The following is a 16,504-nucleotide window of genomic DNA, read 5'->3' as shown; positions in this document are numbered from 1 at the left end:
TTTTCTGCGGCCAGCAAGTCTCCGTATGGAAGGGCTTTAGAGCATTGAAAAGCATGCTCTGCAGATTGGAACTGTTCTCCAAAAGTTGGACAGGATATTGTCTTCGCCTTGGAACATTATGATGGAGGAAGGATGTTGTTTGTGATATTTTGGGCAAGCCTCAAGCCCTGGCTTGTGTTCAGCTTGAAGACAGACCTTACACTTAGACCTCTCTTTGCATTCATGCGTGAAATGTTGGTTTCTCAAGCAACTGCGACATTTCTTTTGTGGTGTAGTCTAGTGTTGTCCGTAATGATATATAGTACACAGGTCACCCAAGCCATAGCTTTTGCGAGGAAGGAATGTATTTTCAGGTAGCGGTTCTGTGTATACTATTCTGTTTCCATTGATGACTGATGTCATCTCACGTGTCTGAGGGTAACGGATCTTCTCAAATTCAACTTTACTCTTGGGATTGACACCTAACTTTCTCAACATGTTTTCAATTTCACTGCTACCCACTGAGGGAGGCACACCAGGAACAGTTACTTTTAAAAGCTCATTTTCTCTTTTAAGTGGTCTAAGTAGAAATGAGCTTCTTTCATGCACACTAAAGTTTTCATCGTGTAGTTCGATCTCATGTATAACAAGTTGTTGCCTGCTATAATCATCAGCTGGTTAGATCTGTAAAAACTTCGGTCAAGCTGAACACAGAGAATATTGTCTCTGACAACTGCTGATATTGCCTCCATCATCTCATATTCAGAGATTCTCGTGTTCCATTTTGTTTGGATGTCTTTGTTATTAACAAAATCAGGTTTTGATGCATCTTCCATATCGAAAGAAATAATATAAATCTGTCCTCTCTAATACACTGGTAAACACAGCACAAGGAAACACAGCAAACTAATAGTGAACACGTACTCACCGAAAGTAAAAAGTTAGATTTCCAAAATCCAAAGTTTGTATAACGCAAATACACAGAATAGGGCATGATAATACAAATTGTACCTATAAACACCTTTGGGTGATAGCCAGGCCTCTAAATAGGCCAAAAACTGTCAAAAAGACAGAGCTCAGTCGAAACACGACTGTTCACTAGCACAGTCACGTGACTACCTCTTCTACCGTTGTGTTGTTTTATTCAACAAGATGCAACAAATCGCCGCCAAAATTAAAGGGGCATTAGCTGTAAAAGGGATGACAACCTTTTTATTCAAAATCTCTCAATGACATATATATACATATATATATATATATATATATATATATATATATATATATATATATATATATTGTTTATTGTTTTGATGTCAACAATTTTTCAGTTATCTGGTGGCACCCAGTTTTTCTTGGTGGAAGAGAGAACCCAGATACAATGTACCTGGGAAGAGACCACTGACCTTGCGAAATTAAACTGGGAAACTTTCTCACTTACCGGCGCGAGCAGGGGAAAAATATATAGAGAGAGGGGGGGGGGGGGCAGGGGGGGGGGGGGTACAGTGCCTCCCATAGAAAAAAATGTATATGTATTGAGCACGAAAAGTTGTGCTCAGTTCTGGATTCATTTCACCAACTTCTTATATTAAAGTCTGCTAAAAAGCACGATATCAAGCCCACACTTATACGGAACTATCAAAGTTTAACTTACTCTTTAAGGTTAATGCTCGAATCTAGTTTCTAACCCTCTACATGTTAATGAAAGGAGAAGATAACAAATGATCAATCTCAAAACTGGGCAAACACGGACCCCTGGATATACCAGAGGTGGGATCAGGTGCCTAGGAGGAGTGAGCATCCCCTGTCAACCGGTCACACCAGCCCTGAGCCCTATATCTTGATCAGGTAAACGAAGTTATCCGTAGTCAAAATTAGGGTGTCAAGAACGGCCTAACAATCGGTATGAAACACTTCAGACAGCATTTGACCCAATGATAGGCTGTATTGGGAAACTAGATTGTTAAAACGACCATAGAATTTGCGAAATGCTGACTTAAAACGAGTCTGTTGAAACCCCCGCACTATTAACTTGTTTGCCAGTAGCTCAGCCTCGATTTAAAAGCTTGTCATACGCAGAACGAGCTCTTGCGTATCGAATCAGTTGAGAGATATAAATACCATATGCAGGTAATAATGGTTAATGATAAATGTGAACATCATGTTATAGTATATAAAAATGGTTGTCCTTGTTTTATGAACACAAAAACAACAATTAACTGACTGAACATCTTTGCTTTACCAAATATTTAATGACTCTTTATGTAGACATCCCCCTCGACATTAAAAATTAAAAAGCCCAGTATTTATTGTGCCTTAAGGTATCTAGAGACAGTTGGAAATTCAAAATTATTTTAACCTCCTCTTCATTAATTAGAAGCTAGAGTATGTAACACAAATGAAGACAGGTTGTCTTTGGCGGAACCGGAAGTAGAAGTAACCTCTTCAGACTCAATGAGGCCTAGTTGGTCGGATTGCAATGGCGGGCGAGCTGGTATCCCTGTTACAGGGCACTTACATTGTGTACTCAACTCCTCTCACACCTCTAACTTGACGTTCCTCAAACTTTGTAGTTATTATAGATACATTGAAGGTGTGCTTGTGCGTTTTTGAAAATGATCACACATTTTCCGAAAACTTTACATGTAGTTGAACTTAGTCATTTTTTTAGCATTTCTTGAGTAGACGGAACCTATCTTGTGTATTCAAACCCTCTCACATCGCTAACTTGACGTTCCTCAAACGTTTTACAGTTTTTATGGATACATTGAAGATATGCATGTGTCATTTTGAAAATGATCAGATATTCTTCGAAAAATTTACATGTACTTGAACCTATTTTGTGTATTCAACCTCTCACATCTCTAACTAATTGACGTTCTTCAAACTTTGTACAGCCACTACAGATTATTTTAAAAATGCAGTTACATCATCAGATTCAGTATCCTTCTACATGCATACAAGTCCAGACACTGGTACACTGTCACTACACCATATGTACTACGTAGATCCACTTTATAAATAACACGATTTCATTTCCTGATGCTTGGAGCCCGACCAGCATCCGGTATAATACAGTTCTTTGTAGGCGATAATGTTTCGTTCGATTAGTGATGTGCACATTTACACAAGTTTCCAGGTAGTCTAGTGGTTAGGATTCTGCGCTCTAAAAACTAAAAAAAAAAGAAAAAAAAGGGATTCCACGCTCTCACCTCAGCGGCCGGGGTTCGATCCCCCGTCTGGGAAGGACTTTTTGTATGACTACAGCAGACACTTGTTAAACTTCCACCAGAGTTCGTTTGCGGAGACGCAGATGAATATGGGTAGTATGGGGCACTTGTTTCTGTAAACAAGTATTGCTTTTTAACAAAGCTTGTCGTCTTTAAGAACAGCCTTATACAGTAAACTGATATAAATGTAGCACATGCTATCGAGAGTATTCATTTTTTTTCTTCAACTGATCAAACTTAAATCTCATATGAAATGAAGTTTTTAAAAACACCTGCTATATTCTACTGTATAACACTTTTTGAAGTAAGAACAAAAAGCATAGGTTCTTCTGAACAACAAGAAAAAGGAGGAAAGCAGCTAGAAACAAAATATACTAAATGGTTTTGAATTGCCAAATTTTTCTCGAGAAAATTTTTAAAGTTTAAGTGCAAAAAGACAATTTCTGTTATTCATTGAATCATTGAAACGTTTTTGATAGTTGCTAAATGAATAAGATCAAAGTACGTTGCGATTTTCTTTTCTTTTTCTTGTAAAATTGTTGTAACTTTGAAACTTTTTTTTTCACTAAAGGTTCGGCATGGAGCATAATAGTACAAGAAAGGTACAATCAACAACAACAATGTTGATCACAATGAACGAAACACAACAGGAAGGTGATATCATATAAATATGGACAATACTAACTTGTTAAATTTGGCAAGTCCTAACATAGTATATTTGTCTTTACAGTTCATTAATTCACTATAGCTAATATTATTTCGACAATGAGTTAAGCGTTTTTGGCAAGAATCTACAACTGTCATGAAGAAAATAAGTACAGCTGAACAGATAATGGAGTCCATTGCCTAGTTCTGGTTTGTTACAAAGAGTACATAATCGTTCATACCTATCGATACTTAAAAACCTACCAGATTCAATTGGCAATTTATGGCTACTGCATCTAAAGCATAAATTATTCAGTAAATCTTGTGGCAGTGTAGTTAAATAATTTTCAAAACCAAAAGTTGTCTTGTACATCCTGTAATTAGAACACTTGGATAAGTTATATATTTCATCTTTCCAGGTTTCAACAAAAGAGTTATACAAACACTGTTTAACCTTTTTAGATAAATGAAAGTTAACATCAACACGCTGATCGTTCCAAATCTGGATATTACCAGTCCTAATTAAGATATCTTTTATACAGTTTAATACACCTTTCCTCTGATTTGATTTGAACATATTTTATTGTCTGGATGTTATTACAAACGGATTGAGCACAAGTTCTTAAAACTTAGAACGCCCTCTCCTCTCCCTCTATCTACCGGTAACTTGTATAATATGCCGTACAAAGTATAGGAGATCTTTTCATGTTTACCATTTATAACGCGTTCCCAAAAACCAATAATTCTTGCGCTAATAGGAATAGACATAGGTATTCTACCAAGTTCCCCATATATCATACAGGTTGGTATACATTTTTTTAACTTTAAGTATATACTTATAAAATTCAAGATGCAATCTTTCAATGATATTATTATCTTCACAACCCCATACCTCTGCTCCATACATCAAGATGGGAGCAATCATTGAATCAAACAATTGTAATAGTATATCTATAGGTAAGCATAATTTTCTAGATTTACGTAATACATAGAACATGGCTTTTCTTGCTTGTTGTACAAGTCTGTCTTTGTTAGATTTAAAAGAACCCTTTCTAGAGTATGTGTGTAAATTAGATCATCAGCAAATTATCTCCCTTGCGTTGAATAGAATTTCAACCAATGAAATAAATTAGAATTTTCGTATCATGCATTTAAGGAAAGAAAGTGCAGTGTCCAAAGAATGTAAAATACTTTGTATACATTATACTGTCTTCCAGGGAAGATGGTAATAAGTTATGACGTCTGTATACCACATAAAATAATACCACAATGTGTTATTATTAGTACACATACAACATAATTTATTTCATAGACATTCAAATGAGAGGATCACTGACTTTGTATGTCATCCTTATAATTCTACATACATGTTACTACCCATAGTCGGTTAGAAAGCTCTACAGAGCTTGTGTTTGATATGTTGAATGTATATAGTGCCGACTTTAAATAAAATTTACTTTACTTTTACTTTACCATAGTCATCTACGACTCAGCACACAGAGACGAACTCTGGCGAGAGTTTGATATTTCTATTGAAAGTATCTCCTTGCGATTTCAGCGCCCTCACCGGGATGCATAGAAAGCAACTTCCATTGTTAAAGACATGTAGGAAAATACAGTAGTTTAGTAGCTCTCAAGAAAAAAATGCTGGCTCAGGAATTTAGCTCTCTCGCTTTTTAGACACTCCGGTGAGGGCTCTGCAATCTAGGAACATATTTTTCTGCCATAGAGACTTGGCGGCCCCTCTCATTATACGTCTATACTTATTTATACAGAAACAGGTGTTCTCGATCTTTAAAACCCATTCATTTCTGATACAAGATCAGTAATAAACAACATAACACACTGAATGGACTAGCAACGACACGCAGCAGCTTTTAATGTTGTAACAATACAACGTACATGTACTATAATTACATAACATGTATATACAAGTTGGATTAGTATAAAATTTAAATGTGTTAATGTTAACAGCTATACGCGTCGTTCTAAACTTATTTTACATCGTCACTCGATTAAAACCGGTTCTATTGAACCGCATGACTGAACATACCTATAAAGGTATTCGAATTGAAAACTTGAGATATCCGGAATAATCCTTTCATTATAATTACCAAGTAGAAATTGATTTCTGTCTAATTCGTTCCTCAAACGAAACTTGTCGAAAGAAATCACATTCTGTGAACTACGATGTGTGTTATATATACTGAGGGAGGAGGGGGTATTACTAGATGTTTAATTTGTTATCATTAATTAATTCTTATCGATATTCACTATTTTTGTAATGAACATGGATTATCACAGGGGTAAAGGGTGTCTGGGGCGGGCAATACTGTTTTAATTTGTACCATTATGAATTCAAATTACGGGGACAATGGGTGTCTAGCAATACTTGTTTGTACCATCGAATATAATTATAACAAGTTCCCAGGTAGTCTAGTGGTTAGGATTCCGCGCTCTCACCGCGGCGGCAGGGGTTCGATTCCCCGTCTGGGAAGATTTATTTTTAAATAAAAATGAAACACATCTTGTCTAGGTAGAATAACGAATTTACAACTTTTTTTTCAAGACCGGAATTTGTACATATACATCAAAATAATCATAGACAACGCTCCTATAGAATAATTTTCTTAGCAAATTGTTTTCTTAAACATAAAAAATAGATTCATATTATTTCAAACATGTGAAATGTATCACCAGCATTACTATAGATGTCTTTATCTAATACGCCAGTTTCGAGATACGAACTCTTCTGTGTAGGAGGTGCATTTAGTGGAACTTTGAATGACTGAGTGGGACAGAATGGACCTACTGTCAGCGAGAAAGACGATCAAATGTATTAAAAGCGGCTTCTCTTTTAATATATAAATGTGGGAAATACAAAATACTATCGAAAGAAATGTTTTACTAAAGTGGAAACATAAAAACAATGTCATATTTGCAAGTAATGTCTTTGATATGGTACTTATGACCAACGAAATAACGTGATATGATAAGAATTCTATGTATTTAATTACTCCCTAAATACTTATAACTTACTTAGTTTGTGTATCAGTCGAATTCTGGTGATCTAACAGTGTAAGAGAAACTTACTGAGTACATTCACTTACGCAGTGATGAATATTAGTCCCACTCCCGCGTGTAAACAAATTGTTTCGCGCCTCACTATACACGAGAGCTCTCCAAAGGGAAATAACTCGGGTGTATCTCGAAATCGGCGTATTGGAGATTGAAATCAATCTTTGCGTGAATTCGCGAGAAACCTGTCATGCGAAATGTAAATGACAACTAATTTACTCAAAATTAAGGTCCGTTGGAGTACATGTATTTTGTATTCTTGAGAACTGACGCTGAAAGGCGATATTGTCAAATCAAATACTCATGCAATACCTGTAAATGGAATGTCCAATAATGAATATGGCAACCATCTAGTATTAAATAATTAGACCATAAGAAAAAAAAAATGAAAAGCGATATGATTTATTGTGTACACCTTGGGAAATCAATTCAGAACGTAGACCTGGTCCCCAACGCGTACCTGGCCCCCGCACTCTGCAGCTGCGTACACACCAAAACTGGTAGGGATCCCGCCCACTTTTTCTTTGTATCTGAAATGTTTTAGAATATCAGTAAAATCATAAGCATTGTATAATCTGAATCGCCGATTAAATTTCCCGAAGAATTAAGATATTTTGTGGAGATTGGATTTCGGTACTACAGATCTCTCTCTCTCTCTCTCTCTCTCTCTCTCTCTCTCTCTCTCTCTCTCTCTCTCTGATATATCAGAACTTGATTTTAAATGAAAATCATGAAAATGCATATGCATGCTTGCAAATTGTATCATGACAAATTCTGTAGTGTAATGAATTACTTTTTTAGAGTTTTGAGCGGTTCATTTTTCTTACTTCTTTCCGCCGTGTCCGGATTTATCGTTGTTACCATACACCTTAAAAACAAATATAATTAATTCATTGAATCTTATATCATTTTCAAAATGAAATAAGAACACAATATTTTATCACACGGATTTAATAGAGAATCAATTGTAGCGTTTTATATCTGTGCTGAATTGATTCTAGATGGAGGATTTTAAATCAAAGAATGCACTTGACGACAGACATACCTTCTACAAGATTCCTGGCAGCGGAAAATGACATCCTCCCCAATTCGTATCTGACTCCAGGTGTCCTGCAAGGTTCAAACTTTAAGTGTAATTCTGTTCAAAAGAACTTATCTTGGTTCATCCAAAAAGTGATTCCGGCAAAAAAAAATATAGTTACCTCTTCAAAAGGCAACAAACCATCAATGACAATATTGGGTCTGAAATTGTCCATTTTCACGGGCTCGGTGACAACCTTGGAAAGCTCCTCCAAAGTTCTCTCGTTTGCCAATAGATATGAAGAAGCAACGGTAAAGGAAATCTTCATAATGCAAAGAAAGTTATTTTGAATATCTACAAAATACGGCAAAAACAAAACATTCTAATTTCTTAAAAGACCCGTTACATGTATCACCAATAATTCTTATTACTCTATATTCTATTTTTTTTTTTTCAAACTCGCCAAATTTCTACAAGGAAATCTTCTTTCAGTGATATGGGGTGCTGAAATTAGCATAACGTTAACTATCCCGCCCCATGGCTATAAAGACACGCAAACCTTATCTTCAGGTGAAATATTCGGGTTTCCTTCCCTGATTAATTTGTCAGTTTCTATCGTTCTTCTCTCGGTGTTCTCCATGTAATAGACAAGTCTAAGCTTGTCGTTCCCAAGATATCGCCCGATCCAGTTCGCAGCTTTATCACCAAAATCCCTTGTCATTTGTTTACATTCATGTATTCTATGAGAAAAGGTTATTCTTCTGTTAAATTTGTCGTTCGCCTTCCTCAGAACTACGTATAGTAATTTGTATATATAGTTTTGATTTTGCATCTACATTTGCAGGATTACACATTATACAAGTATATAAAAATGCAGGGTAGTGTTTAGAATTTTCAGTGTGCATAACGGACATCTTCACCTCTTTATCACGAACCGAAAGCAGCGAAAATGAACCAGTAGCGAAAATAAAACTTTATATAACAGAAAAGCAGAAATTCATTTTCTTCAATAATGGAGTATTCTTTTTTAAGACACAATGTCCCTCTACACTCAAGTTAAAATTACCGTAAATGATATGTAAATTCTAAACAGATCTAGCACATCTTCCCAGTCATACCCTGAATCAATGTAAGAATTATCTTTTTTATCGTAATTTGATAAGAGTGAGATTAGCTTTGAAATTTACTGGCAGATGACTTTTGCTTGGTTTGTGTCCGGAGTGCGTGGCAGCGTCAGCGACTCCATGTCTGGAGCGTCCAGCACTATATCCTCCCTTCCCACTGTGATGTTAATGTAGGTCATTTTTGGATAATGCCGCAAGTACTGTCCAATACCTGCCTCTGTATCAACCACCATAATACACCTGTGGAAATTTTAACAAGGATCCTTAATATGAAAGACGCATTTCTATCGGCTTAGCTAAGCGTTAAAGTTTAAGTTATATGTGTACAATAATGAATATACATGTATGCCCAAACCGTTTGTACATGTAACCACAAGGGACAGAACTCAGTGGTGGAATTAAGGAGGGGATCTCATGGGGGCATGAGCTCCCCTTTGGAAATTACCTATAAACAAACGTATTTCAAAGTTAGCCTTCTATTACGTTATTTTCTTATATATCTTATACATGTATAGTAAAATCATTTCAGTATTGTTAGGAATTCACCATTTTGCTTCCTTCAAACCAATTTGTTATCTATTTGTTCGTGAACATGATCAATTAACGGTAACTACTCCTTCACCCATGAAAATTAAAAAGATAAGTAACATTATTGCAGTTGGGTTGTGTGATTTGCACGAAATATATTCAAGGATATATATTATTGCTCGCGACAACTAATTTATTAAAACTGTAATAATCCTGTACATGTGATATGTTCTAAAAATTGAGAAGGGGCGACGGAATAAAAACTGTCCTCATATTTCATTCGAAAATTACATGCATAATACATGTTACATATTCTATGTGATATACGGAGAACATCACCATTATAATTCATTTCCGGGTGTAGTGTTTTGCCGTCGCTTAGATCTTGCGTATAGCCAAGGGTTTTTAATGCGCAAATCTCCTTATAAACCAACGGGGATTATGCTAGTAGACACCCTTAGCTAACAGACATGACATATTTAGAGTAACTATTTAAATAGTTTTACCCGTGTCACGAATACTAATATCTATTTCACTGACTAGAAGTGGACTTTTCAAATAATACTTGAATCTCTTTGTATTCATTGATCCGCCCACTAATTCTCGACAATATGTACATCATCATACCTATCTTTAACTCCATTAACCTCTAGTCCTAGCGACCCACACTTTGCAGAATTGACTCGAGTGGCGTGACATCCCTTCACCGGGTACAAATTTATACGTGACACAGTACCAAAATACCGGAACCGCTTCTTGATCTTAAGTCTGATCCACGAAGCTGCCAAATATTTAAAGGATCCCACAACGGCAAGAACCACAAGCGTCTCCATATCTATACAGTACAAGATATAGGTCGAATTATGGAGTCCTGTTATTGCTATAGATTTCGTTTAAACATCAGAATAACTATGGCAATATTATCATAGAACACGTGCGCCGGTGGCCTATCATATCAGGACCATATCGTACTATCGGCGTTATACAATTATCCCACCGTCATAACTGTTGTTTCGTTTTTGTATTCTGGTATTAATGATAATTAAGCATTCGATTTTTAGTGTAATGTGGATAAAAACTTTTAAGTTTTTATCCCTCATCAAACTTTATACATGTATAACTGATCATATGGACCAAAATTCACAGAAGAATATAGAGTTATATCTTGTAATGAAGATGCAAGTGACACTATTCATGCAAATATTTACAATACTAAAAAATATGTGAGTACATTGAATAAAAAAAGATCACAATGTCAACTTTTTTCTGGATGCTTCAAGAGCGCAGAACATTTCTGTAAACAGCAATAGAGGATACGTCACCTAGTACATGACTCAAATAGCAACTGTTAAGTTGATTAGATTAAACATGAACATTTTTTTTTTACATTTCATGATAGTTATAGTATAATATATTATACATTATATATTTTTGCTTCATTTCACATTCATTTATTTAAAAAACAAAAAAACAAAAAAACCACACAAACATACTTTTTGGAATGCATTGCACTCCGATGATGTTTGAAGAAATATATTTTAAACATTCTGACTCAAAGCATTTATTGTTAAAACGGTTATATCCTTAAAAGGGCTTTATATAACAATAGGCTTTCTGGGGCCCATAGAATTAAAGATGTAAAGCCTTAAAGAAAAACTAAACGAATAACTAAATTTTCTGGTGTACATGACAATCACAAACGACACGATTTCCTGCTTTCTTTATGAAACGCAGATCCCAGTTTTGAACAAAGTCTTCTATAACTTTTTAAGTGTAATAGAAAAATATATCTAAGGCATAAATAAGCACGTTTGTCGAACTCTGCGCTCGATATTTATTGTGGGAAAACAGTCATTTGTTTGTTAAAATATCGGCCATTGATGGAAACCATCATCTTTATCATGTCAAAATTACGGCTATTTGATAATTTTGATCATATTGAAACTTGCATCGAAATGTTTGCACAAAATACGTTTAAAGCACATGTAACTACCAGGCTAATTTGTTGGGCAAATGAAACCTTAATTTATCGAACATACATAGATAGTTCTTTGAGTATTATCTTCATTAATTAGAAGATACGACATCGAGCTATTTACATGTCCGACAAACACTAACAGCCGCAGTAGCTAGCAGATGTAGATAAAAGAATGTCTAAAACAGCCGACTGAACCTTTACCCGAAAATCCAAAGACACCAGCTTTGTTGACAGTAGAATCGGAATACATAGAGCATATATCTCGGAGGTAAACTAAATATAGGAAGATGAGACACAGTACCTTCTCAACTCTAGTGTGAAGACAATATTATTGTTCTCTCTGTAGACTTCGAAAACAACGCGGTGTCTGTAAAAGGAGCTGCCATGGATTTGTTTGATACGATGTGCCTCGGACACATCCTTAACACCAAGTCTAGGAGGAGATATAAATTCACGGTAACTTCGCGACTCTGAAAATGCGCTTAGGGAATCCCCCGTTGTAAGTCACGAGGGCCACACACGTCGTTTTGGAAAATGAGTATCTGTGTGAATTTAATACCTTTTCCCTTAAAATGCAAATTTAAGTGCGATATCGTTCAAAATCATCTACGTCACCAAGTCATACATGTACTAGTACTAGTACATGTATATGATTATCTGCTTTTTGTATACAACTTATGTTACATTATGCCATAGATTTTTAATGCAAAAATGTTTCAAAATTGATAGAGTTATAAAAACATTTTCTTAAAACATAGACCACATGGTTTTTTTTTTTACATTGAGGCCTAAAGGTTATAAAATTTTATCGTACTCATACTCAAAATTCGACCATGTTTGTTTTGAATACAACTCTGAGCAAGCTCCAAAGTATATATATATGTACCGTATAAGTTTTACCTTATGACCCCTGGGTCGAGGCCTCTGCTGGTGGACTGTTAGTCGCCGAGGGTCTCTACAGCCCAGTAGCTAAGTACTTCGTTACTAGCTTGAAAATAGGGATGTATATTTAATTGCTGTTATAAAATTTAGAAATTCATTTCAAAATCCAGGATTATCTCCCTCATGCATAGCTCTTATCCTTGGACGAATTTGACTCCACTATATTTGGCACGCTGTTTTTGGCTATACTAGCTCTAAAACTTCATTGTTATTTCGGATTTCAAACATTTCGGTTGAGCATCACTGAAGAGACATTATTTGTCGAAATGCGTATCTGGTGCATCAAAATTGGTACCGTATAAGTTTTACATACTTGAAAAATCTTGAGCATGCACTCCATTTATAAAAGTTTCATAACCTTGACTTTTGTGTATGGGTACGATTTTGAACATGAAGTTCGAGTTTCAGTATGTAAACGTGCTCAAAAAAAGTTATATAACCTCGATGATTAAAGTAAATATGGTGGAATACTAGTATTTTAGCCATCACTTGTCAGAGAGTAAAATTACCTCCCCTTGTGCTAAACATGAACAGTACAAGAGAGATAACTCTAATAAGACATACAGATCTACAGTTTGCCAAAAATTAGTTTATTTCATAAACTCTTTTATTGTTATTTTGCATTTGTCAGGGTTTTCTTGTTTTGGCGAATAATCGTACATGCCAAAAATACACGTGATGCAAATACATTGATGGACCACGGCGAATGTGACCGGTCAACAGGGGATGCCTACTCCTTCTATTCAATGATATACATGCAAATACGCCTAAATGGCTACATACTGGTGCAATGTATTCTGTTTTCAAGATTATTGTGTGACAAGCCGACACCAAAACACTGGATTTGTAGCCCTGAAACTGCTTAACCCAAGTTTGAGAAGAAGTATAAATGTGCTGCCTGATTGGCCAAAATCAAAAGTGAAATTATTTGGAATTGAAAGAGTTAGAATTAATTATGGGGATGAGAAAATATCTCACAAAATAACAGAGAAAATTACCTTGGTAACCGTAAGGGTATGTTTGAAATATAATGAAGGGTGTAATTCACTGCAGATCGCTGTATGTAAAATCAATATGCATGTAGTTGATTAGTGAGAGGTCCAAAGTTGTGCATTGAGGTCTATGGGACATGGATTGGTACACATTTCCCATAACGATCCCGTATTTGACAAGTTTATTTAATTATCTGACAAGTGGATGATAGTAATATGCCACCAGGTGAGTCGGCGCTCTCTATTGCATTTGAATATCTGCAGCTTCACGTGACTTTACGTACAATACATTGAGAAGCACTTTGACGGGTGAAATTGGAAGAAAGGAAACTTCTTTTGTCAAGGTAGAACTTTGTTGTAAATGACACATACATGTATATCACAAAGACACCGTGACCATGATTTACACTGTAAGTTACTTTCATATTGTCAACAAGCACACGTGAAAACGTGTTAGAGCGTTAGTTGATCGTCTGCCACTCTCCGATGAATGAAGGAAATCGAAAGGAGGAGAGTCTTCGTCAATATCTTGTGGGCACTTATTATATACAAAATATCTATATTGTAAATGAAATATATGATTAAAATTAACTTGATAAATCTTACAAGAAATGTTAAAAAGCATAAAAAATTCCTCAAAAATGTCAAACAAATTGTACACTGTCGTAATATACATCCTGGTTTTTCCCCTACGTATACAGGGAATTTGTAGACGTCTTCCATTCGCGAATATGAAAACATCTGCACTGGCATTCGATGCTACATGTAATTTACTCAATAGATAAATAAAAAAGATCGGGAAGTTAGTATTCGTGAATTTCCCTGGCGGAATTGATGACGTCACACAAGATTGGGAACAATGTAAGTACAGGTATACAATCTTCATTCATTTAAAGAGCTTACATTTGTAGAAAAGATTTGGTTAGTATGTTGGCTAAGATATGATACCCGCAAAGGACGTATTTATTGGATAATACTCATCGATGTCAAGATATTTTCAGAATTTTATTTTCAAATGATGTATCGAGCCTACCCTGGAGCCATTTATCAGTGAAGGATGCTCTAAGACCTTGCAAGATTTGCAGCAACAGCATTGGTGAAGCTCAGAAACATCTGGAAGAGCCGAAACATCTCTCTGGTCCAAGGTCAAAGTACTGCATGCATTGGTCATCTCCATTCTACTGTATGCATGCGAATCCTGACACTGAATGGAGATCTGCAAAGGAGGATAGAGACAGTGGAGATGTGAAGCCTCAGAAGACGCCTTGGCATCTTATACACGGACCAGATCACCAACGAAGAAGATCGAAAAGCCATCACTAGATAGGTAAGGAATTCAATGAAGACCTACTGACCACAGTTAAGAAGAGGATGCTCAGATGGTATGAGCATATGACAAGATGAGATGGGCTCTCCAAGACCACATTACAAGGAACAGTGCAGGGGAAGAGAAGTCGAGGCAGACCGAGGAAGAAATAGACAGACATCACTGAATAGACCAAAAAGAGTTTCTCCACAACCCAGGCACTTCCCACAACCGCCACAAGTGGGGTCAGCTGGTGCAACGTTTATCACTACAGGGCCCCTACGACCCTGGCGGGTTATGGGATCAGTGAACAGGGTGCTCTCGAGCCTGATGGTGTTCATTTTCTAAAAATTCTTTTACTATGTTGTAATATAGATAAAGAGTAGTTCTTTAGAAGATGTACAATACATGTACATCCAATGCGGACATAGTATCATGTGTAAATCTTTTCATTAAAAAAATGATTTTTAAAATAATTTTCAATTGAAACGCTTGCATCAAATCCTCCTGCCAAGACCCTCACCGTCTAAAAAGTTTTCAACGACAGCAGCCGCCATGTATACTGCAAATATGTTCCAAATAGTTTGTCGAAAGTACCTTCAAAAGATTCAGTCAGTCCTAAAGGCCACACTGAAAAAATAGTCGCTTAATTTCTCAAGTCAACATCAGTCTATTAAGTGGAAAGAGGGTTGAGCTTTTCTAATGTGCGGGGAAATCAGGGCTTGATGTTGCGAATCCAAATGAAATCGTTACATATACATGTATAGCATGCATAACAAAAGAAGAACATTGTTTTGCAGTTTATTTGTTCCTTGAAATTATGTTATTTTCTTAATGACAATTGGTCACACACATCCGGCACCAACTAACATCTCTCATTTTGACAATTATTTTTACAAAACCAGATACATTTTGTAACACATTTATTACCCTAGACAAATTAACATACATATATAGCTGCAGCTTAAAATTGAAATTGAATACGAAATGTTATTTAATTTTCATGTCAACTACCTACGGTTTACGAAATTGAGAAATGTGCAAGGAATAATTTGGAAGCTCATGTGTGTAATGGTGCGATTCTATCTTGAAGGAGTTATGAGATTGATCATTGTTCGTTATCTTCACCTTTAATAATGCAGTCTACATAAACTGTATTGTTAAATCTAGCTTCCATATTTTTTTTTCCTTTCAAGCCAAGCAATTATTAACAAAAACAATACAAACGAAGGTACGTGTATGAGAAAACTTGTCTGGTTATCATAAAAATGTTTATAGTAATTTCCAAACAGTTTATCTATATTATCTAGGGGTTTTTCAGTAAAGTACCACATTGCCGGCGACATTTTTTATGAGTACTTTGGGTAATCCTCATAATTTTTTGGCTTACATGTGCACTCACATGTGCAATTGCAACGAGCTTCATCGTAACTTTAAAAAGATAGAGAAAAATGTAAGCGCATATATATCTTATATTTTTATTTATGAAAAGATGAAGATAACGAACAGTGATCAATCTCATAACTCCTATAAGGAATACAAAATTAAGAGTTGGACAAACACGGACTCCTGAACATAGCAGATGTGGATCAGGTGCCTTGGAGGAGTAAGCATCCCCTGTCGACCGACCAAACCCGGATTAATATGCCTTAATGTTTCCATAATTGGTTTATTTATTCATCCA

The 16,504-nt window shown here is 35.8% G+C and overlaps 1 protein-coding gene and 1 non-coding gene across 2 annotated transcripts; one reads left to right on the top strand and one right to left on the bottom strand.

Annotated features, from left to right (window-relative positions):
• Positions 1-5,707: 5,707 nt before the first annotated feature.
• LOC125675034 (mitochondrial amidoxime-reducing component 1-like) lies at positions 5,708-10,451 on the bottom strand. Its single transcript, XM_048912507.2, has 7 exons — positions 10,230-10,451; positions 9,138-9,314; positions 8,510-8,690; positions 8,132-8,272; positions 7,975-8,039; positions 7,723-7,797; positions 5,708-7,459 (listed from the first exon to the last, which is right to left on the bottom strand). The coding sequence occupies exons 1-7, from the start codon at positions 10,433-10,435 to the stop codon at positions 7,354-7,356; spliced, it is 951 nt and encodes a 316-aa protein (XP_048768464.2). The 5' UTR covers positions 10,436-10,451; the 3' UTR covers positions 5,708-7,353.
• Positions 6,277-6,348, top strand: Trnae-cuc (transfer RNA glutamic acid (anticodon CUC)). The gene has a single exon. It is a non-coding gene; the product is annotated as a tRNA-Glu (tRNA).
• Positions 10,452-16,504: the final 6,053 nt, after the last annotated feature.

The sequence above is a fragment of the Ostrea edulis genome, chromosome 3 (genome assembly GCF_947568905.1).
Source record: "Ostrea edulis chromosome 3, xbOstEdul1.1, whole genome shotgun sequence".
NCBI classification, from domain to species: domain Eukaryota; kingdom Metazoa; phylum Mollusca; class Bivalvia; order Ostreida; family Ostreidae; genus Ostrea; species Ostrea edulis.
Note: the sequence above shows the minus strand (reverse complement) of the source record. Positions and strands in the feature narration are given on the sequence as shown.

Excerpts from the sequence above, each read along its gene's own strand:
- LOC125675034 (XM_048912507.2), bottom strand. The coding sequence starts at position 10,435 with ATGGAGACGCTTGTGGTTCTTGCCGTTGTGGGATCCTTTAAATATTTG. Across the intron at positions 9,315-10,229 it reads GTTAATGGAGTTAAAGATAG|GTGTATTATGGTGGTTGATA; the intron begins GTATGATGATGT and ends AAATTTCCACAG. Across the intron at positions 8,691-9,137 it reads CAAGCAAAAGTCATCTGCCA|AATACATGAATGTAAACAAA; the intron begins GTAAATTTCAAA and ends CTTTTCTCATAG.